Here is a 22,788-nt window from a genome sequence, read left to right as displayed (position 1 = left end):
GAATCGGGGCAGCTGTGTCAAATTCACAGCCAAAACAAAGCATCTTGCTAGCAGGGACAATGTGGGGTCTACGCTTGAAGGAGCAGAACTCTTGAAAGTGCTTTTTACTGCTCTGTTTTGCTTCTGCATGCACTTGGCTCTCTGAACCTCTCAGGTAGGTTTCTGATACATGTGGAACATCTATTGGGAACTGGGATGGCTCCCAAACTTTTTTTTTGCTTATGACTAAAGTAAGAATTTGAGCCAGAGAATAGAGAGCACTAAAATCACCAACTAACCCTCCATCTGGTATTTTACATGCAGGATACAAAGATGCAAGATACATATAAACCAGAAATATTACTAATAAACAGTACAAATCAGCTCCTTCCAGTCCATACAAGGCTTTCCTGTTGCAAAGCTCATTGATGCAAAGTTTGCACGCATAACATCAATACACATTGGTTAATGTCCACTTATGTCCAAAGGATAAAATACCAATGGACATTGACTCACTTGAGTATCGCTTACAAGCAATAAATTAGAGATATTTAACTGACCTAGAAGCCTTTTTTTGACTGGTTGCAATTCCACTGTGATTAGACTGAGTTGCATATCTGGCTGTGAGACTGTATGAGAAGAAACAGAGAAATTGAATTAAAGGATTTCTTTGAACATGTATAGAAAGAACACACTTACCAGCAAGCTATGAGTTAATGAATGTAAATTGAACATGGAGAGAAAATACAAATCAACTGGCAAAAATATGAAGTAATGTAACATGCAGATTTTTATGAAAGATGCAATGCACAGATTATGAAATAATGGATATTGCTATAACTTGTCTTATTTTCTAGAAAGTATTTTAGGAATCAACAATTTGGGCACAGTGACTGAACACTAGCTCTGCTGTGCAAAGAGCACTTCAACACTTTTTATGCCTGTGCTTTTGCCCCCCCACAAAAAGTACAAAAGATGAATATACAACTATCAGCCCACCCCCAGCAAACTGACTGGGTTTGCAGTCTACCAGGTAGGAACAGATTTGCTGTACCAGACCCAGTGGGGACTCAGAAGAATTCCTATTAAAGAAAGGCAACCCTCCTGACAGTTGAGCTATATAGAAAGAGAATTCTATCATAATTTTCTTTACTGTTATGGCAGCACAGTTCATGTATACGATGCATTACCCAGGCATTGAATCAGAGGCTCCGTTAGGAAAGCCAACACATGTACTTAGATTCACTGTTAAATTTCATAGGAAAATGCACCTTAGTCTATTAAGACATCCAAGTAGTATATCTACTATGTATGCTGTGCTACAGGGCTAAAACCTATACATTCCTTTTAGCACTCTGCAACATATCTTTACTGAACAGCAGATCAATGCTGCTACTCTTTCAGCCATTTGCACAGGGGATGCGTCAAAGGTATGGCCAAGGTAAGGCCTCCTGCCAAGTAATTTCAGATACAATAAGCAGGTGCACCATGTGGGACCCATATAACCTAAGGGCAGAGTCAAATGCCATCACAAAATCAAATTCCTTGCATTCTTCAGAAAGTGATAAGAGAACTGATTGTCAGAGCTTCTGCTTACTCACAGTCTCTTACAGTTCTGCATCTTCCTGTAACTCTTCTGAGTAGTGGTAAAAACCACAGTGTTTAGTTCCACCTTGACAGACTGGCAGCACTTACAGGAAATGCCTAGCAACACTGATTTTACCAGAAAAACATTAAGAATTTTCTGCTGGCCCAATGAAGCAGATAGGCTCAGCATAGAACGGATGGGAAAAGTTCTTACAGGACAAAAGTATTCCCACACAGGCATGGCTGCTCTGAAGAAGAGCACAGTAAAGTTGCAAGTAAGGGGACAAAGTGACACTTGAATGTGCTGCGTGATAACTTTACTGTTACTTTATGAACTTACACTACAGTAAAGGGTTCAACACTGCCTCCGTGCCTGCCAGTTACAAGAAGCACGTGCACGTAAAGAAAAATAAAAGGGAGACTACTTCAGTGTTAAGAGGGTAAAACCAAATCATTCAACATATAAAAGCAGCATTCAATTCTCTGACATACATCTTCACAGTAATGCTGACAAAGTGCTCTTTCATATGACCGTAACTTCTGTGGGAATTGTAAAAAATTATAATAATATCATCATAATTACAGCGTATATTTTTTCTATGTATAGTCATTAGTATAACACTTTGTATTTCATTTGCGGCCATTTTTTCTTAATGCCTAGACATATGATACATGATGCTTTACTGAAGTTGTTAAAATCATGCTTGAATCACTAGCCCATCTTTTGGTAAGCTCTTCCACTCGTTTTTTTTTTTTCTACATACTAAACATTAAAATGAAGGAACCTAGCAATGGTTAGCCACTTATCTGCACTGACTAAACTCAGAAGTTTGTGGGAAAAATGGGATGTCAAATTAAACCTTAGAGCATTTATGTTGTAGAAGGTACAATGATACACAGTACAATCAACACGGACAGTGAGTTGGAAAAGCAGAGTGAATAGGATGCATCTTAACCACTGGTTGAAGAGCTGAAGGTTCTGCCTTGTCATGGTGTTCGGTAGCTTTTCTAACTCAAAGTGTTACTCCAGGGGAGCTGGAATCTACTCAAATCTACTTGAACTCAGTCATGTTGCTGAGTTATTGATAAGCCATCCACAGAGTGACAGCACATTTTACTTTATTTTCTTTTTAATAAGTAAATGAAGCATCTATCTGGAAATGATTGCTGGAAAAATTTCTTTCCTCCCAAGCTTGTTTCCTGGGACTCCGTGCACTAGCAAATTCAAGAATCTTTCTGTAGACCATATTCATTTTTTCCAGACACTGCTGACAGGAATGGATGGATTTGTCAATGCAGTATACCAGCATTATGACTGGCTAAATTTATTTTTCAAAGTAGTGTGTCAAATGAAAAAGAATTTTAGCAGCTCATAAAATAAGCTCCTAAGTACTTCAGTTCTTCCTTCTCAATTAGCACTTGATGGGCTGAACCCAATGAAGCTCTGCACGGATGTCTGTTTTCCAACTGCCGTCCCCTCTGTTACAAATGTGAACTGCAACATTTCTAAAGCCCAGCCACCTCAGAGCTATTCTGAGTGTACAAAATATTTACCTGCTGCCTTTCATCCTACCTGATACTTATCAGTGGGTAACATCTGACAGTCAGGAAAACAAACGTGTTTTGCTCAAAGCTGTAATTTTTTTTTTATGCTTATAAATACTCAGAGGCATAATAAATATATTCCTGCATTAAAGCAGCACAGATGCACGTTAACAATCCAAAGAGCAGAAATTTAGCATCACAGCATTTAGGACAAGGAATGACTTATTTACCAAAACGCTAGAAAGTGTGATGCTCCTAGTTTTCAGCTATCTGCTCCCCAACCCCTTTCCATTGCCATAATACTCCTATCAGCAGCCTTCCCTGATATACAGTCACAGCTTCAGCTCCATGGGGCAGCCACAGCAGCTGCCTGCAAAGCCCAGCCTTGATACATTGGCATGAAGGGGACACAGGGACTGTGGAGGAGACCAGTGCCATCTCCAGAGCATTCAGGAAACCCCAGAGGGGCAGCTCAGAGCTGAGGCTCAGCATTGCCACCCAGGGACTGGCCCAGCCTGGATCTGAGCCAAGGCCAGGAACAAGCCAGCTGGCCTCTGTCTTCATGTTTAGCACTCCTCTTCTATCTAGTGCATAGAGAATGAGCAAGCAGATTCTTCTGGTTGAGCAAATCCTGCTCAAAAGAGGCAAGATGGTATAAATGCATCTGATCCCAAATCTTAGGAAGAAGACTCTTCAAACTGGCTTCCAGGTGAAAACAAGCCCTAGTGTTTTCCATGTTTTCTCTCATACTCCAGCAAAGCACTCATCACCACAACAGAGATGAAATGACACAGCTGGCCATTGGTGATAAACTGTGAGAAAATGGAATAAACATGCTGCGGCAGCCCAGAAAGAGAATTAATTGCAGAGGTAACTGGGGAAATACTGAGAGAGAAGCAATGCAGATGTTAGAGACTGTGATGCCCCTGAAGTGCTAATGGAAAACCCCAGAGCTATACCACAACCAGTGGCACTATTGTTCACTTTGGGGAGAATGCAACACAAGTGATAACGCCCAGACAGGGAGCTGAATGAGAGCATGCAGCCACAAGCAGAATAAAAGGGTTTAAGAAATGGTCCTGAAAGATGCAGGCAATCTAGGAAGTTCACATCAGCTACAATACTAAAGGTTCATAAATGTCATCCTGCTGAAAGTGAAGAGAAATACTCAACTAAAATGGGCATATAGGAAAAAAGAAGACAAGTGACTGCTAGATAATGGACTAAACTGCCAGAAGATGTTCCTGCTGTACAAATGGCAGTGTATAGCAGGAAAGAAGCTCCTTGGAAGAGTGTATAACACGTAAAGTTGAAGGATGCAACTTGTAAAAACCTAGATAGAGAGTACCAATCAAGCTGATTCAAATAAAATATTTTAACTGCCTCCTAAAAAAGGTAACCCAAGCAGTGTCAGCCTGCATATCACCTACTTTTCATTAACAGTTTTTTGAAAGATCAAAAGGATCGCATTACATCACTCTGTCACAACCATGTAGCCATTTTCCTGTAATGTTGAGCTGTATGATGGCTCTAAAATGACAGCTACATGATCTGTTAAAGCCTGAAAGAGAAGCAAAAGGGTCTGTAGTACATAATCAAAGTTCTACCTTACTGGCATACTTGAATTTTATACGCTGTTGATCTTATAAGGTATATTTATATGTCACTAGGGTGATTGCACTGAAGAACTTCCAAGATGTTTTTTATTAGAATGTTTCCTCAATTAAAAATGAAACAAAAAAATAATCAACAAAAAATATTAGTTAAAACGAGCAGAAAGTGTTTCTTAGGAGATCGTGATTGGGCTGTAATCAGTGTTAATTCCCTCTCTTGCTCTCAAACTCCATGGCTGCATACTTAATATTCTAAGTTCCAAATCCCAAGCCTGCCACAGACTCCACAATACTCTCAAAACACTCTGGGCAGTGAAATTATCTCCCATTCCTCAAAAGCACAGATTAGGAAGACCAAGGAGAAAACCAACAAACTTCCTTTTCAAACAACTGTGTATTTCTGACATTTCTTGTGCTATTTTAGCCCAGGCCTGGAGAAATTATAAGTTTATATATATTAGGAGTTTGCTCTGAAAGTAATGCATCCTATTTATTTCTATAGAAGCTACAGCAGATACAAATAGCAGAAGAACACTTTTTGATAGAGGAAGTTCTCAGCTACACTATTTTCTCCAACATAGTGACCACCGTTAGGTCTGCATTTTTGCCAGGGATGAGCAAGAGCCTGTATGCCATGCTTATGAAAAACTATATGGCCATCCGGAACATGGCTTGTCTTTTACATCGCTGTCACCAGTACTGAAATGTACCACCTACCACTTCATTGTGCTCACCATCCACTGTTTGGTCCCCATAAACATTCAATAAGCATCAGTAAATGTCAATGGGTGCCTTTTTTTTTTTTTCCCCACACAGAGGAATTCAGTTCCACACTTCTGCTTCATACACACTTCCACGTCAGACACAATTTTGTCAGACTGCCCCTCTGCTGCCATCTGTCACATGGCAGCATAATGTAACAGAATATTGCTGGGAATGTTCAACCTCTACTGTCATACCACCACCATCTGCATTTGACAGCGTGGGCTAACATAATGAAATACTGTCTTACTCCAAATGTAGTGCCTCCTATCTATATGCAACATATATGCATTTAAATCTTACATAAGCCTGTGTATTTCATGTATTTATATCATAGAGGTACATACATACGATACAGAAACGTTTGTTTTTTTCATTCACAGGAGGAAATGCCTATTGGTGTTGGAGCCGTGTCCCCCAGGGCTCCATCTTGAGTTTGATACTCTTCAACATCTTTGTCAATGACACAGACAGCAGGATCAAGTGCACCCTCAGCGAGTTTGCTGATTACTCCCAAGCTCAGTGGTGCTGTTGACACAATAGAAGGAAGGGATGCCATCCAAAGGAACTTGGACAGGCTTGAGAAGTTGACCCATAAGAACCTAATGAGGTTCAATAAGACCAAGTGCAAGGAGTCGCATTTGGGTCAAGGCAATTCCAGTATGTCTACTTAGTGGGAGAAGAACTAATTGAGTGCAGCTCTGTGGAGAAGGATATAGGGGTCTGGTGGACAAAAGGCTGGATGTAAGCCAGAAATGTGGTCAAGTACATTCCAGACCAGGTTGGATGGGGCCCCAGGTAACCTGATCCAGTGGGTGGCAGACCTGCCCACAGCTGGGGGGGGAGGTTTGGATCTATACGGTCTTTAAAGTCCCTTCCAACCCAATGAACATATTAACACATGTTAATAAGTATGCCCAACTGTAAGTATACAATAGACAAGAAAGAAGCAGATAGCTTATGTTCAGATGCGTTAACCTAGTTTAACCTGTGCAATATCAAAAGAAACCAGTCAGTTTGATATAGTGTTGGCAACCCTGCCAGTGGCAGGGAGTTGGAACTGGGAGATCTTTATGGTCCCTTCAAATCTAAGGCATTCTATGATCTATGATGTTTTGTATTAACTAGATATCTTTCTCTTCTGCTCTAACTTCTAGAATCTTACACAAGAAAGATATCTGCATCTGATTAGGGCTTGGAAACAGAAGTAAAACTGTGTTCTTGATGTTTTCATATTCATAGTTCATAATCCAAAATCTCAGATAACTTAGTTGCCCATCTGCATTTATGTTCTCACAGTGCAGTGATTTGTAGTCATAACTAGTCATCTACCACAGCGACTGTATCTTTCCCACCCTGGCCCTAGTATTTGTAGTACAGTCACACAGTGAAAGAATATGAAATCACACTGCTAAAAGAAACAAAAAGGATGACAACTGAGTACAAAACATGCAACTTAATGTGTTTAGTCTGATATGTAACTCACCTCAAGCAACACAATCTTTTAAAAGCCACTAATTTTTCTGATCAAATCAAGCAACACTGTGCTACCAGAACAGAGACTGTATTCTTAGGGATAATTCTACCTTTCATGACCCTATCTCTATGCCATTTTTGATCTTGAACAAGAATACACCAGATGATCTACACAGCAAAGTATGTCATTATTAGGACTACAACTGCAATAAAGTTTCCTCAAAAAGAGAATGAAAAAGAGGGTGCCACAAAGTCTGAGGTTGTCACTCTTTGAAATCTAAAAGCTGTCTTTGGAACCTTTTCACAGATTTCAAAAAAAAAAAAAAAACAAACACATTCATCAACACATCCTAGAGAATGGTTGGGGTTGCTATAAACCTGCATTAATCCATTAAATAACACCACCTACGCTCCTCATTAGTTTTTTGGGTTTTTTTAATCAGTGAAGAGAGAAACTCATCATATCCATAGCTGCTGCAAAGAGTACTGTTCTTTTACTAACTGATACCTGCCATACAACAATATGTAGAATATCATATCACATTTGCAGCAGTCTGTGAAAATATTGAGATAAAAATGGATAAAATAAAATGTTTTGCTTCAGAGTAGATAATAAAATAAATCATAGGAAAAAAAGAAAGAATGAAGACCATAATAAATCACTGTGTCTCCCACTGCATGTGATATTTATTTAAATTACATTTGCCATTTACACAAATGTTTGCAAGCCATCTGAATTCAATAGGTGCCAGATCTGGAAAAGGAGAAGGATTCACAGACAAAGCTTCAGTAGAATTTATTTTCAGAGAATCAGAAGAATGAATGAATGAAACATATGGGGAGAGCAGAGCAGCAAAGAATATCTGAAAGGAAAATAACTATATTGTAAGATTCCTCCAAAAGGAAATATAGAAAAATGTGAATCCTGACATTAAAAGATAAATGGAAGAATTCCCATTAAGATCTACATGAAAATTATGGCTAAACTAGATCAAAATGAAAATATAAAAAGTAACAAGTGATTAGACGCAAAGGAGAAAAACATGACAGTGAAAGTATCTGAAGCGCATAAAATGAAAATCATCACTAAAGTGAATTAAAATCATTATTTTGAAAACTGCAAGGACAATAAGAAAGGACAACAGTTTTATCTTGAAGTGCAGACAAAAGAAGAGAGGTATTATCCTTGAGCAGGTGGCAGAGGTAATCAAACAGGAGAAATCAACTATATATCATTATATGCAGATACGTAATAAATAACATAACTAACAAAGGACAAGATTTTCAGGAACCAGTCCAAAGAATTACGTAGAAAGGTGAAACATATCAGCAGTTTCGGAGAGGTCATAGCAAAAAGATTAAATAAGATGAAACATTTAAGGAAATCTGAAAAGCTATTACAAGGATCTAAAATGTTTTATAATATACATTTTTATATTTCTTCTCTATTATGTGGTATATTATAGCTATAAAAGAGACTGTTTCTTTTGGAAATTGAAACTCCTCTTCAAAAGAAATTTTCTTTCCTTATGTTAAGCTTTAACATTGCTCATCTTAGAGAGGGCAGGCTACAGGGAAGAAATCTATGAAAAGTATATTGTTGCTATTTCACTGTCTGCCATTTCCAATGAAGGTTATAAGAAAGGAACATCTTTTGCCATTATCAAAAAGTAATTCTTTTAAGCACAGTAATTTCTATGTTGTTTCGTAATACATACTTCTATTGCATTTGAACGACAAATAATGCTCATGCTATGCCTGTTGTTTCAAAATAGCCATTTTAGAAAAAAATCACAACTTGCTAAGAACCATGACATAAATATTAATATTTAGGAGACAACGATGGTGCATTCTTTATGTGCTTCTCCGTCAACATGTCATGGATGTAGCCTAGAATTCCCAAAAATGTAATAATCTCTAGCATGTATGTGAGAGTTATGTAAATGTGTAAATTAGTTTGATACTTGTGTGATGTAAAAAAAAAAATGGAATGTGCAAGAAGATTAACTGGTAAACGATATACAAGAACAAAACTCTGATTTATGCAATCGTAATCTATTTGCTTAGGTATACAGTTAACTGATATAACTGATATGCAGAGATACCACATAGTTTAGTTACTTGGGCTCTGTTCAGGTCAAGAAGGATGAATTTCATGCCCTGGTCTGTTAAGGCATCAGAATTTCCTTTCATTGGCAGCTGTAAGGACTGCAATGATTGGATCTTTAAGGAGCAGAATGAAATGGGGCAAAAACTGATTCTTAAGGGAAGCTCAATTAAAGTAAAATGTAATCCCAAAGGTCCATTTTGAAAGTCAGCTGCCATGCATCCCTTTACAATCACATTAAGTAATGAAGTTCATCCTGCATTATCTCCCAGACAAATGAAAATACATCAGATATGGCTAATAGCTTGTTCATTCAGATCTCTACTAGAAAAAAAATAAAGAAATAAACCTTTTTCTAATTTGTCTTCTTTTCAGTCATTAAACAGTGATTATACAGTGAGAAAAGCAGGAGCAGAATACCTGGTAATCCTCATTAAAACAAAGCAATCAGTAATGACAAGAACTAAAGACAGAAGAGATGTGGTTCACCCCTTCGCCTTTCATTAACTAAGAAACATGACTTTCATCTTTTAGCCTATGTTGGTGTGATGCACTTGGTGCAGACTATTAAGGCTATGTTTTAAACCTCAAGAACACTGAAACAAAGGCCTTTTTCTAAACTGCCAGTGGTGGAACCAAGATTGGCGTATGGATCGCCAGTATTCTGGCATGGATCTACTTAAATTCATAATCATAACCACTACGTTTGCATTACTGTGTTTCACACAGCACAAGCTGTGTGTTCAATATGCTTCATTTTTTCCCCTAGTACATCTAAGAAGTAGGCAACGTGAAACCAAGTTCATTACACTAGTTATATATGCAACTGCCTGTAGAAATCAGCTACCTAACTTTGTTTATGCGCTTAGGAAAACCAGGGTGCTCTTTCAATATAAGAAATTTAACAAAATCCATCTGGACCTCAAGCTGTGTTCATCATTCCTATACGTGATAAAATAGTTTGTCCGTCTTCTGGAATTTTGCTGACAGCTTACTGAAACCAGTTACTGCCTAATCCATAAATGAGACAGAACTTCTTTCATCCACATGTGTTTTCTCTTAGTATCTGGGTGGTTGAAAGATCATCACTGCAGAAAGTTTAGATGTATTGCTGTGATAATGGAATCCACCAGCAAAGTGAAGCATAAAAATATAATGTAACCATTGTTGTCATGTATCTGTACTGACAGATATAAATAAGGCCACCAGCACTGTATTTTTTAACCAAATCTAAGCAGCAACAGAGTCATAACTAAATAGTGAAGTGTCTACCCCAGATTTTGAAATATTCAATTCCCAGTTAGTAATAAAAAAACATAGGAAATTTTAGAATGAAAAGAAATCAGAAATCCCATCTACAACTCTTCCTTGAAGAGTTCTCTTCCTTGAATTACCATTTATTATTTACCACAGACTTTCCCATTAATTGCTAAATGATTTTAAGAGATTTTATACTTAGTGGTACAAAGTTACGATCTACCATAAGTAAAGTACATTCTTTGAAATGAAACTCCACTTAATAAACCAGCTTCCTTCATTCTTTGTACATTTACTTTGATATTTAGCTATCCTCCCTAGAATTACATAGGACAATGATACCATTCCACATTCAGAATCTTGCTCCCCTTCTGTGTATACAGTTCTCAACATTTTGAGCTTGGTTAGGGATAGATTACACATAGCTAGGGATGCCAAAGTGTTGCCACACTGATCAACGGTAGATACCTTTGCTAGGAGCCTGCCATAGAAAAGTTTGTGCAGAAAGCCATCTAGCCTAAATTAACTGCAATTATAAAGACATATTTTCAAAAACTTAAATTACAACATGAGATGTGATTACTGATTTTTTTTTAAAGCAGCAGCTTGAAAATGCATCTACCTTTGTCGGTGTATGTATTTTGCTTTTATTTATTTGTGTACACACTTACAAACAGATACATGCCAAGCACACTGCAATGTATATAATCCTTCAGAAAGATGTGATTGGTCTAACATAATAGAAGTATGGGATTTTTCAGTTAAAATAAAGAGGCAGCACCTGAAGTGCGCTGTACTGCCACCTACCCACAGGTGCAAGTAGGTAATTTTTTAAGAGTACATTCAGAAACTGCAACAGACTTAGTAAAGAAAGAGTCATTGCTCACTGATAAATTAGTAGTAATAAATTGTCTTAAAGTTTACTATCAACCATCAGTTCATAAAGACTTTCTAGATTAGGAACTCCTGCTCTGTTCATCAGTCATAGAATTGTAGAATACTGTGATTTGGAAAGGACATTTAAAGATCTTCTAGTTCCCTCTGTAATTTATGTTAAGACAAATGCCATGAAAGAAATTATATGACTCCCAAGATTAATTTCTGTGATGTGAGCTACTTGTCCGTATTTTAGACAGCAAAATGTAGACAAGAGGCAAGATTAATTACCAAAGGAGTCTTATTAATTTCATATTTCGGTTTCCTTCTGAATGGAACCTTCCTATTCATTATCATCTCAAAACTAAAAAGTTTTTTAGCAATTTTTTTTTTTTTCTGATGGAAAAAGTAACAAGTTGAGTTAAATAAGATGACTGTTGTGAAAAAGAAGAATTGCTAAGTCCCGCACAGGCAGTTCAAATCAACAGATATTTGCATATACACATCTGTGGAATTCATATTTTTCAAATGCAGTAGAGGTGGACAAGTTACTGAATGCCAATTTCCTAGTAGTTCTTCAAAGCAATGATGAAAGAAAAAAAAATCTCTGTGTATTTGTTTAAATCCTCTTCCTTGTTTTGCTAGCAGCTCAGAATACTAGAAACATTTACAATAGAAGATAAGAATCTTTCAAATAGACACCTTTCAGAAAGAAGGATCTTTATCTTTACAGCCTTTACGGATAAATATGGGAATAGAGAAAATAGTGTTCAGTCAGTGCATAAGCTTGCAGTGAGAAATACTCAAAATATGTATATGTGAAAGCAAACAGATAAATTCTTGCTTTTAGTTTACAGGTGGGAAATAAGAAAGACATTATTAATCTTGGTGTACTTTTTTTTTTTTACAAAGAAGAAAAGTAGTTGAAATATAAATAGCTATAAATAACATGTACAGACATATAAAGGAATGAGACAATCTTAGACTCCCAGCATTTAAGTAGGAGGTCTAATACGCATTCATGAAAGTAGAAATTGTTAAATCAGCCTAGGATGTCACTTAATGAAGTCATGAAAGCTGAGATTCTGGATGCAGAAAGATTGCCCTTCTTCATAATGATGGATGTTTAAATATAGCAAAGGAGAAGAACAGAAATAGGCACTGAAGAACCACGAGATCTTGTGAAATTATAATGAAAGGAAAGCTTTATATAAATTCATCCTGTCAGCGCTGACCATTCCTGAGCAGACAAAGAACTAGTGTCCTAGTTATCTTCCAAAGGATAAACAACTGCTTTTCTCCAAGCTTCTTTGGACAAACAGAATTCCTTACAATAGTGGTGATGCAAAAAGGAACATCATAGCTAGTTTTAATTAAAAAATACTCCATGGCTGAATTAGAAAAGAAGAAGTTTCAGTTTTACTAAACTGTAAACAAATCCAATAGCCAGAAGTGTCTGCCTACAACTAACTAAGCCCTTAACTCTACTGATCAAAGCGGTGAATACTTCTAGACCTCTATTCAAAATATCTTTGTTATAATGGAAAAATATCAACTTTTTGAATAACAAGATATTATCTCCTCCTATGCAGTTATTGAACACCCTAAGAAAGCAAAAAAAAAAATCAACTTCAGAAAATGTTCAGAGTGCTCAGATTCTTCCAGAATGATGCCATAATTCCTTAGATTACATGCTAATAAAAAGCTTCACAGAAAAAAAAAGCATTCAAAGAGATTAATTTTCAGAAGCAGGAAAAAAAATGCATTCCATGTTATAATTTCTAAGGCTAATGCAAGTGGATCCTAAGTTTTGCATCAAATATGATGCTTAAAATGCCACTGGAAATGTTCTCCTACAGATTTTTTTTGCAACATTCTCAGTCTCAAGACAAAGTTTTCTATTATTTTGGAGTGCAAAAGGTTTTTTCAACTGAAGAATTAGTCTGTTTATCATAAACATGAAAGACTATTTTAGATGCAAACCGACTCAAAAAAACAACATTTAAGTACTGCATTCTCATATTTTTATCATTGATTTATCACATTCTAGACAATTGTTCATGAAGCACACAGAATCTTCCAAACAAGACAATTAATGAAACAAGTAATTAAAGCCATCAGAGCAACATTAAAGCTTTTAATTAACAATTCAATTATAGTCTTATGTGTGAACAGCTTTTTTTCCTTCCACAGTACAGCATAACTTGCTAATAATCTTTTGATTTAAATAGATACTTGTTTAAAGCTGATTCTTTCGTCAAGGCCAGTAGGAAACCAGCTTCTCCACATATTTGTACAGCTTCAATCTAAGAGGAATATAATTCAACTATTAAATATGCCACCAAATTTTTTGCCTAACTAAATCTTAATTTGACCCCTTAAAAGAAGAAAACAGATTAAGATCATTTATTTTCCTTTCAAAAGCCATTCAAACAGAATTAGGCACTGAAAAACAGAATGCATGGGAGCAAAAAGAGTTTAGAACAAGTGGAACTATCAGCTATGCCTTTTCCCTGTGTATTTTGCTAAGCATTTTAAATAACTCATTTAGACGTGCAACTGGGCAGAAGAGGGAAACATGAGTGTGTACTAACAATCTCTTACTGTGTAAAGGACTGCCGAATCAAAGTGCAAAAAAAAAATGCCTTAAAATTAACTAGAATTTGAACTAAATTTAACTGAGGGGGATTGTTTATTGTCAAGAAATACAAGCTTAATACTAAACAAACACATAAGATAAATATTATGCTCTTACATTTATACAACAACAATAATAATAATAAAATACAATACAAGTCTCTTGTAGGTGACCTATTTTTCCACGGAAACTTCTCCTTTTTGAACACGCAAAATAAAATGTTTTTATGCATAAGAAAATTAATTTTTTAACCTACCTCGACTGCATATCTTGTGTTTTGGACTGGCTGATTTCTGCTGGAGATGAAGGTACTTGCTGTTGTAGCTCCACCAAAGACTGGTAGTACTGTTGCTGATGATGTTGCTGCTGTTTGTATCGAGACAAACTGAAAAACAGCCCTAAAATGGCTTTCAAATTTCCATTCCTTATTTCTATATTAAAAAAAAAAAAAAGAAGAAAGAAAAAGAAGTGAAAACACAGCGGTTTTAGACTTTCAGTTTTGAAGAAGTTTTATACTCTAACATCCATGTAAACAAAGCCATACATATTTATACTCTTCTGCATTTCTCTCCACTATGAGAGACATGCCAGGTGTCATTGATACTTTATTGTTTGTTATAGTCTTTGCTTATTTATGTGCCGTTGTCGCAAGAAACACATCTCCGTAATGTCCTCATGATGAAACACATGTGCATGGTCATAAAGAAGAGTAAAGCTAACGTTAAACAACATATATATTTGAAAATAAATACAGTACACAGCCTCAACTCAGTACAAGAATTCTTGGGAAGCAGAGAGGCGAGAACAGCTAGTAAAATCTCAGCTTTTCCAGCTTTAAGAAAACATTCCTTCTAACTAGTGGCTTTACATTTCTCTTGTCTTCTTTGTTTTTCTTCAAATTCTTTGCCCAATGGCAGTAAACAATGACTTCTAAAAAAAGTGGAAAGAGGAGATGTCAGCAATCTAGTGGATGAGTGCATATGCATGCACAAGAATTAGGAAGGAACATAAGAGAAGCAGATCAATGGAAAAATACCAATGAAGAGGGGTGACCATAAGATTTGTGATTACATCTTTGAACTTTCCAGTTACATGATTTTCTACTTTCCTATTCCACACTGCTTGTAGTGTTTAACAAAAACTTCAAAACTACAGCTTTCACTTGTGGCTAAAATAGCTTTCCATATGAAATTTTGTCTCAGGGTAGAATCCTTAAGCCTCCCAACTCCTTTGTCTTTGCACAGCCTGAGATGAGGGTTTTAAAAGGCTAATGTTATTCTTTGCTCATAAAGGATCTCTGTGTCAAAAAAGAAGCCTCAGGGGGCCTTAATGAAATTATCTGCAGCACTTAGGTCTGTTCATAACTTCATTATTAATTTTCTTTGGCACTGGAGTTCTTTTGTAAGGTTTTCATTACGCTGATAGCCTTGTAACCTAACAGGCAACATTTCAATCTTTCTGTCTTCCCTGCAAATACAAAGACTGAGTTTCATGTGCTACACAGCCTTTCCTAATAAATGTTTAAAACAGCTTATAAACAAACATTGTAATATTAATGTTCTTCAAATCATATTCATTTCTCTTCCAGAGGTGAAATGCTGCTGCACACATGAACAGGCCTTCAAACACTAGAGCCCTCAGGCTCTCACTCTGATCAGCAAGAGCAAACAATCCTGAACACCCTGATATACTTTGCAAAATTGAAATTTGTTCTATGTATCTATACTTGCTCTTGTTCCCTATGAAGATGCAGTAGGATCACTGATTCCTCATGAGATCATCAGCAACACGCAGAAGAACTTTCTCAGAATTAGGAAGCTGTTTAAAGAATAATGACTTCTGGAGTTATCCTGCTGTCAAGGAAGATCATCACCAAGGAAGATCAAGAAAGGTTTTATTTAACATTAGCTTAACAACAACAACAAAAAAAGACAAACCAAAACATCTAACTACCATTCTTCAAGCTTCTCTATTTCTGTCCCAGATATCAATTTATTTATTCTTGCCATTTTGCATCCTGTAGTGCTCAGGAAAATAGTCCCTTATTCATTAAATCACATCCATATATTTTCATCTTATAATTTCACCTTTTTCTGTGTGTGTCTGTGTGTGTGTGTGTGCGTGCACGCGCATGCGTGTTAAACTATACGTTTAACTATTTGTAAAGGCAAATGTGATCAATGTTGCACTTATTCTTCCCTGCTTTTAGACCAGCTACAGTTGGAAGATTTCTCTTAAAAGAGAAACACCCAGAAAATGATCATATGTACTAAATATTTGCAGGGAAGAGGAGAGGAACTACTTTTCTTTGTAGAAATTGGTTTATTATTTATCACTTGGGCTCTCCAGTAGAGATTTTGCTGTCAAGGTTTAAAAACAACTTTTGTACTAGAATTCCTTTCTCAGGTGTCTAAATGAGATGGGAAATTGGTTTTGAAATCTTTAATCTTTGCTAGGATCATAGCGTTCTGTTTGGGAAACTGTCTGCAAAATGCATTAATACGTGTCTCAACAGTAATAAGACATTTAGCAAGGCCAATTACAAGAAGCAGCCATACCAGTTTGTGAACTTCATGGATTTTAAACATTAGTGTGATGAAAAAACACTAAAATAACATGATAACTTAATGATAAAAACAACATAGCAGTTTTTCCTCAATTGCAACGTTCAAAATAGTACGTGTTAAAAATGGTATGTTTAAGTGAGTCATGTTTCTGTATCAGTTTGCAGTAACAAAGATACTAGAAGATCTACTCCAGAGCCAATATCAACTGAGAAACAGCAAACTTAGTTTGAATGTTACTTCAGAACTCAAGGAATGCAGTGTTAAAATTCTGTCTTAATAGAAGTTTTTAAAAATAGTATTTGCATTTAAAACTGCATAAGATTACCGCTTTCAGTAGTATTTGTACTTAATGCCAAACGGTTGAATCTTACATCTTTTTACAAGGGATTTGCCAAAGCGAAACAAAGGTATGTATAAAGGCATGTATTACAGAACGCATTCTGATTTTGACTTAATGAAGTACATAGAAAGGAGTGTTTTTTTGTGCCGTGCTATCAAACAACGAAGAGTATTGTCATGAAATAAATTCATGCTATTCATACATTTGATTCTTATTTTGTGTGCAAGTAAAAATAGGCTTCACTAAAAAATGGAGTTCTAAATGATTTTGAGATGAATGGTAGCATGTAAATACACAGTATCCTCCCGCATCAACACATCTTCATTCTATACAGAGGTTCCTTTTTATCAGTTAAGGAGTTTTCCATAAATAATCAATTATAGAGAAAAGACAGCACATATCATGGCTGTGTTATGCTTCCGACAGAGGTACTAGGAAAAGTGGGGGTGATAGAAGATAACAGTGATGAATTCCATTTAAAATCAAGCACTAGCTAGCATTCAAAATTTTTCTTCACATTATCTTGTAAAAATAAATGGAAATTGGCATCTCTTAAAAAAAATAATGCCTTCTGTCTCTTAGTTTTTGCCACATGCAAAATAAATATAAAGGATTGTGACTTAGTAATACCTATTAGCTTCAGCTGCCACAGAATTCAAAGGGACTTCTACAGTGCACAGAACCCTGCTTGTATACATTTTAGTATACTGCAAAATAAAATAACTACTTGAGTTAATTCTACATTAATTTAGCAAATATTACATATTAAGACAATTGGTACTTGATTTGATATATTGATTACTCATAACTGCACCAGCCATTAACTTGATTAAGACAATAAAAAGAGCTATAATACAAGCAGCAAGACCATTCTCTCTTTCATGTAATACAGCACATCACAGTTATGCAATACATTTCAGATGCATCCTGACAAGACTATTACTGATAACAAATGCTCTTAAACAGTATTCCCTGGGTTTATTTATCTGAGCAAGATTCTTACATACCTATGTTTGTTGTTTTGAAATCCATATATGAACAAGACAAAATGTGTACTTGGGGAAAACTGTACCTATCTGACACTGTGGTGATAACATGAAAAGGTTCATAAAGGTTACCTTAAGTTTTGTAAATATACTAAAATTTCTTAGTTTAATTTCAATGGAAAATTAAAGTTTTCTCTCATTCCTTATCAGTAATCAGTATTTGAATTCTGTTCAAAACAGCTACAGTTTGATATAGACGTACAAATATTTCCATTAAAAAGATCAGTTTTCAGAAAAAAATCCAGTTATTTGTACTGATGATTGATTTCTCTTACCTTCTGCAGAAAGACCTTGGACATTTACACCTCTGGCTGCCAGAAAGCTGAGGCAGACATCAACATTCTCAATCTGCAATATGAACATAAATAACAAGCAGCATGAGACTATTTGACAAAATGTACTAAAGAGTAGGGAAAAAAAAAAGAAACGTCCTAGGAATGAATACTTTACATTCACTGCATACTACAGCTCTTTACCAAAGTTTAACAAGAATGATTACTCCTAATTAGGGACCTGATATAAAGCTTTCATTGTCCACTTTGCTGCTTAAAAACAATTCATAAATGCCCGATCCAGAATGGCATGCTGGCAAATCAGCAACCCTACTTAACATAAAACTGGATTTGATACACTGCAAACAGCAATGAAAGCATCCATAGAGGGTTAGACACTGAACATATGTCTAGAGAAGTGGGCGAGTTAGCTGAAAAATGAAATCAAAAGCATCCAACAAATGTCTTAGTAAAGGTATTTCCCTGGGATGATGTAGAATTTTGTAAAGATTATGTCAGAGCAATATTTTATTTTTCTTTTCTCTTTAAATATCATTCTAAATAGTTATAATTCATTTAAAGATTGTGTCTCTAGCGCTTGCTTATTAAAAGACATGTTGCTGATTTCAGTTGATGGTTTAGATGAATTTTACAGTTGCCACAGACAGCTTAAGAAAAGAGAAGAAGAAAACTTAGCCTAAATGTAGACCAATAAAAGGATGAAACTGCTGTCTCTACAATGACTAGTCACAGCATTAACTCTTGTCAGGTTTCTACATTTCACAGATTAGGGAGCAGAATGTTCCAAAAGGTCAATTTGAATGACCATCCCTGACTGTTTTCCCACACCCTTTCAGGATGTATGAAGCAAATACCAGGCATAAAGGTAACAGCTCTCAACTTACAACTTTGCATGACTCTACATATTCTTATCTAATCAAAATAATGGTATGTGGAGTGGTGTCCTATGTCAAGTGCCTTACATGGACTTGATTTTAAACTATATCTTTTAGGCTGAAGGATTTTTATTTACGTAACTGGGATCACAGAAATAAAAAGTTTAACAATATAATTAAAATACCTATCGTCATTGGGTAGTATTAACAGAAACAAGCACCAAGCACCACACCCATAAACCTGCAGTAGATCAAGTCCATGCTCTTACTTTTACTTTAATGTTCATACATTCAACAATGTCTCATTATCATCAGTTTCCAGCCCTCGTAACATGAGGATTAAATTCATTCCTTGAATAAAAAGTATTTGATTGTTGACAGTATCTCTCCAAACCGGAGAGGAAGGATCTTTCTATGATTGCATTTCTACACTTATCCTCAGCAAATAATATTAGATAAAAGGAATAGAAACATTATTTTTAACAGTGACCCTTGAAATATGTGTTATGAGTTTACGTAGACTTTCTTGACCCACAGATACTACTTATAAACATAAGCATCTGCAAAGCTCTTAGATATGTGCTTGTTAAGCACAACAAACTCCAAAACACTAGTAACCGTATCTCTAAAAAAGTATTTTCCTACACTGAGCTATTTCTAATGATATACTACCATTTATAGGAAATAATAAGCAATCTCTCTCTTAGATCAATTCAAAAAAAATAAACACAACTGCTGCTAACTCTTATTAGAGTTACTCTTAAGTTGGGGTTCACCATAAAACTTTCTTCAATCAGTTTGGCAGCATTGATGTATTTGTACAGCTGGGATAGTGGAATAACCATCATAAAAATCAATGGGATTATTCCAGTTCTGGTCAAGCAGTGTAAATGCAGATGCTCAAGCATTAACTGTGATTTTCTTAAATGTTTATGTAGTTTCACATCATGAAAATAAATAAACAAATAGTCTAATAGACAAACAAACTAGGTCATTTCATAAAGGGCAATGATGTGATACAGCTAAGTGAGTTGAAAGTAAGCTGCATCAAAAATAGGAAGATTGGCTTCTTCCTCACCTCCTCCTTCTCCTCCCAGGTGTGGGGCCCTGCTGCTGCCACCTCGTCTGATCTTCAACGATTCTCTGAGCACACCAGGAGCTCGCTCAGCACACAAAACTCACCCAGCAAAGAAAGCAATCATATTTTAGTCACTCCAGTTTCCTGTGCAGACAGATGAGCACAGGCATCAGAGGAGGAGAGGGTGCGTCCAAGCCTGAGTAAGACATAGTTTGTGGAGGACAGGGCAGATGAGGAGGAGGGACAGGGAGATTAAGCCACTCCTGACAGCAAGGGCAAGAAAATAAGCTGGCTCAGCCCTGACCTCCAACTACACCCCTGGATCAGTCATGAAAATAATACACATGATGAGGACAGCTCTGCTCGACCTTTAAAAAACGTCAACTACACAAGAAAACAATTTGAATGGAAATTTTCCTGTCTTCAAGAATTTAAAAGAAGTGAAGATTTCTTTGGATACAAGCTATATATCTACGTCTCTTTGAACTTTCAAATCAACCATAATGCAGAATGAACTACTTCAAAGATGGGAAATTCTGCTCTACCACTTAATACTGGGAATCAAATGAGGAAAAAAAATAGACCAAAGTCAGTAGTGCCCACATCCAAATATCCAACCCAATGTTTCCTTGCAGACCTGCTAGCACAACTAACATTTTTCATAACTGGCATGCATTCTCTGTCGTACTTCAGGAGGCTATAACTATAAACAAAACCTAATTTACTAATATACTGCAGTACATAGTATTATGTATAGTACTTATACTATGAAAACATCTCAATAGCTATCTGTAATACTGAATATTTAGTAAATAGTAAGCCAAAGCCTTACCATACACTTAGGATGAAAAATATCCTATAGAAATGGCTCCTGTTTACTTTACATGCTACATCTACTGTACGTGTCTTTGAAGTCACATCTCTTAAACTTGCTGACAAATCTAGTCATTATTATTAACACTGTTGACTCAGTATACTGAAAACTACAAAGCAAATTCTGTTTTGCTTCACAGTTCACCCAGAGAACTCTAATAGAAACCCTGAGTCCAAAGTCATTCCTCTTGGTGATGCTGTATGAAGTAATAGCAGAAGCCAGTTTTCAGACAATTGACTGTGCTTGCAGTATTAGCCTTATAATGAAGTCTTATTTTGGCTTGTGAATAGAGCAAGTGTGGCGTGGCAGTTCACAGTCACACAGTACACAGAAAATGTCAGAACATAACTCTTGCAGTCAGTTTTCTGATAATAACTGCAGTCACTACACAACTCTCAGAATCTGTTAGGAGATTCAGAGAAACATCCATTAATACACTTCTGGATTATTTTCACTTTCTTTCCAGAAGAAGCTTTCTGTAAGAAGTCAGCCTTAATGTTGTCCCATTTTGAAGCTTTCAGTATGTCTATAAACACTGCTTTAATTACCTACTTCTTGCTTTGGCAAACCACAGTTATTCTTTGAACTCAAACCCTAGGAATACCAAACACACTTTATTCAAACTTACCCACAGATGAGAGTAATTTTTCAATCACAAAAGCTCTAAGAGATTTCGAGCAGCTTCCAGTCAATACTGTTTCAATCAAGAGTGGTATGAATCCCTGAAGTACATGTTTATTTAAGTAGTTAGTGGTGGCATTATTATATGCCGGGATAAATTCTTCATAGTGCTAACACTGCACATATAGAAGTCTACCTGCTAATGCATCAAGGACTATGAATTTTGCTTTGTTACTCTTCACATAGATGCCCGACAAATTTCATGATGTATGCTAACAATTTTGTAATTAATTTTGCTTTCAAACAGCACCCATTTACAACAAAGATGTTCCCCATTAGCAAAAACAGCATCATCAGGATTATGATGTAGATCATCCCAGTACAGAATTCAAGTTAAACAGATTCAAAAGAGTCTCAATATCAAGAGATAGAAAGTAAATCAAAAGTGCAAATTTGCTTGTGCAGCTAAATATTGCTAAGATTCAGCTGTTGCTGAACAGTTCTTCACTATCCAAAACATTTTTTGTTCCAAGTCTCTTGTTTTATACGAACAACTTAAAAGACTGGAAGATATGAATAACACATTTGCCACGTTAAAAAACGTTAAAAAATTAGAATAACTAAATTAGTGATGTAGTACCATTTCCTTGACATGTAGATTTGTCCACCCACTTATTCAATTAGCCATATTGAAAGCCAATCAGTACTATATGAGATTGCTTTCCAGAGGCAAACAAAACTATCACCTCTGATTGTATAATCACTTCCTTATCAAAGCTGAAGAATAATTTGCCCTGTTCTGAAAGGTAGCTTCAACTTCATGGGTGCAGAGAGACTGCTAAGAGGATGACAATTTAGGAATCAAGATTTTGCAGAATCATCATATTCAGATTATAGATATAATACTATTTGATGCTAATTAAATTAAGGCTACTGCGTTATGCTTATACAGTATTTAGCTACTTTTGTAAATCAAATCCTTTAAATATTGTCCATAGACACAGCATTATGGAAAAGATTCATCTGAAATACTTACACCATAAATACTAGAGGATCCCAAGACATTTCTACACCCACATTTTAAAGGATTATTTTTTAAAATGATTATGTACAAATAAGCAGCAATAGCACAATTGCATACTATTATTACATATTATGGCATATAAAGAAGACACATCTCAAGTCTTCTGTTGTATATTACATCTTATAGTCTTTGGTAATCTGCTTTTGACTCGTAGCTGTTTGAAATTTTAC

General features: G+C 36.0%; 1 protein-coding gene across 19 annotated transcripts in view; it reads right to left on the bottom strand.

The window, feature by feature from the left end:
- The window catches only part of NAV3 (neuron navigator 3), a 527,932-nt gene that overhangs the window by 132,809 nt on the left and 372,335 nt on the right, over nucleotides 1-22,788 (bottom strand). For 16 of the 19 annotated variants that reach the window (XM_015281870.4, XM_015281843.3, XM_015281853.3 and 13 more), the window contains 3 exons: nucleotides 18,069-18,141; nucleotides 14,097-14,271; nucleotides 540-608 (listed from right to left, as the gene is read on the bottom strand). In XM_015281870.4, the coding sequence (XP_015137356.1) occupies nucleotides 540-608; nucleotides 14,097-14,271; nucleotides 18,069-18,141 (317 nt within the window). The remainder of the gene's footprint in view (nucleotides 1-539; nucleotides 609-14,096; nucleotides 14,272-18,068; nucleotides 18,142-22,788) is intronic. The other 3 variants (XM_040695865.2, XM_015281866.3, XM_040695876.2) reach the window with 1 other exon arrangement.

The sequence above is a fragment of the Gallus gallus genome, chromosome 1 (genome assembly GCF_016699485.2).
Source record: "Gallus gallus isolate bGalGal1 chromosome 1, bGalGal1.mat.broiler.GRCg7b, whole genome shotgun sequence".
Classification (NCBI taxonomy): Eukaryota; Metazoa; Chordata; class Aves; order Galliformes; family Phasianidae; genus Gallus; species Gallus gallus.
This window is presented reverse-complemented; position numbering and strand designations above follow the sequence as displayed.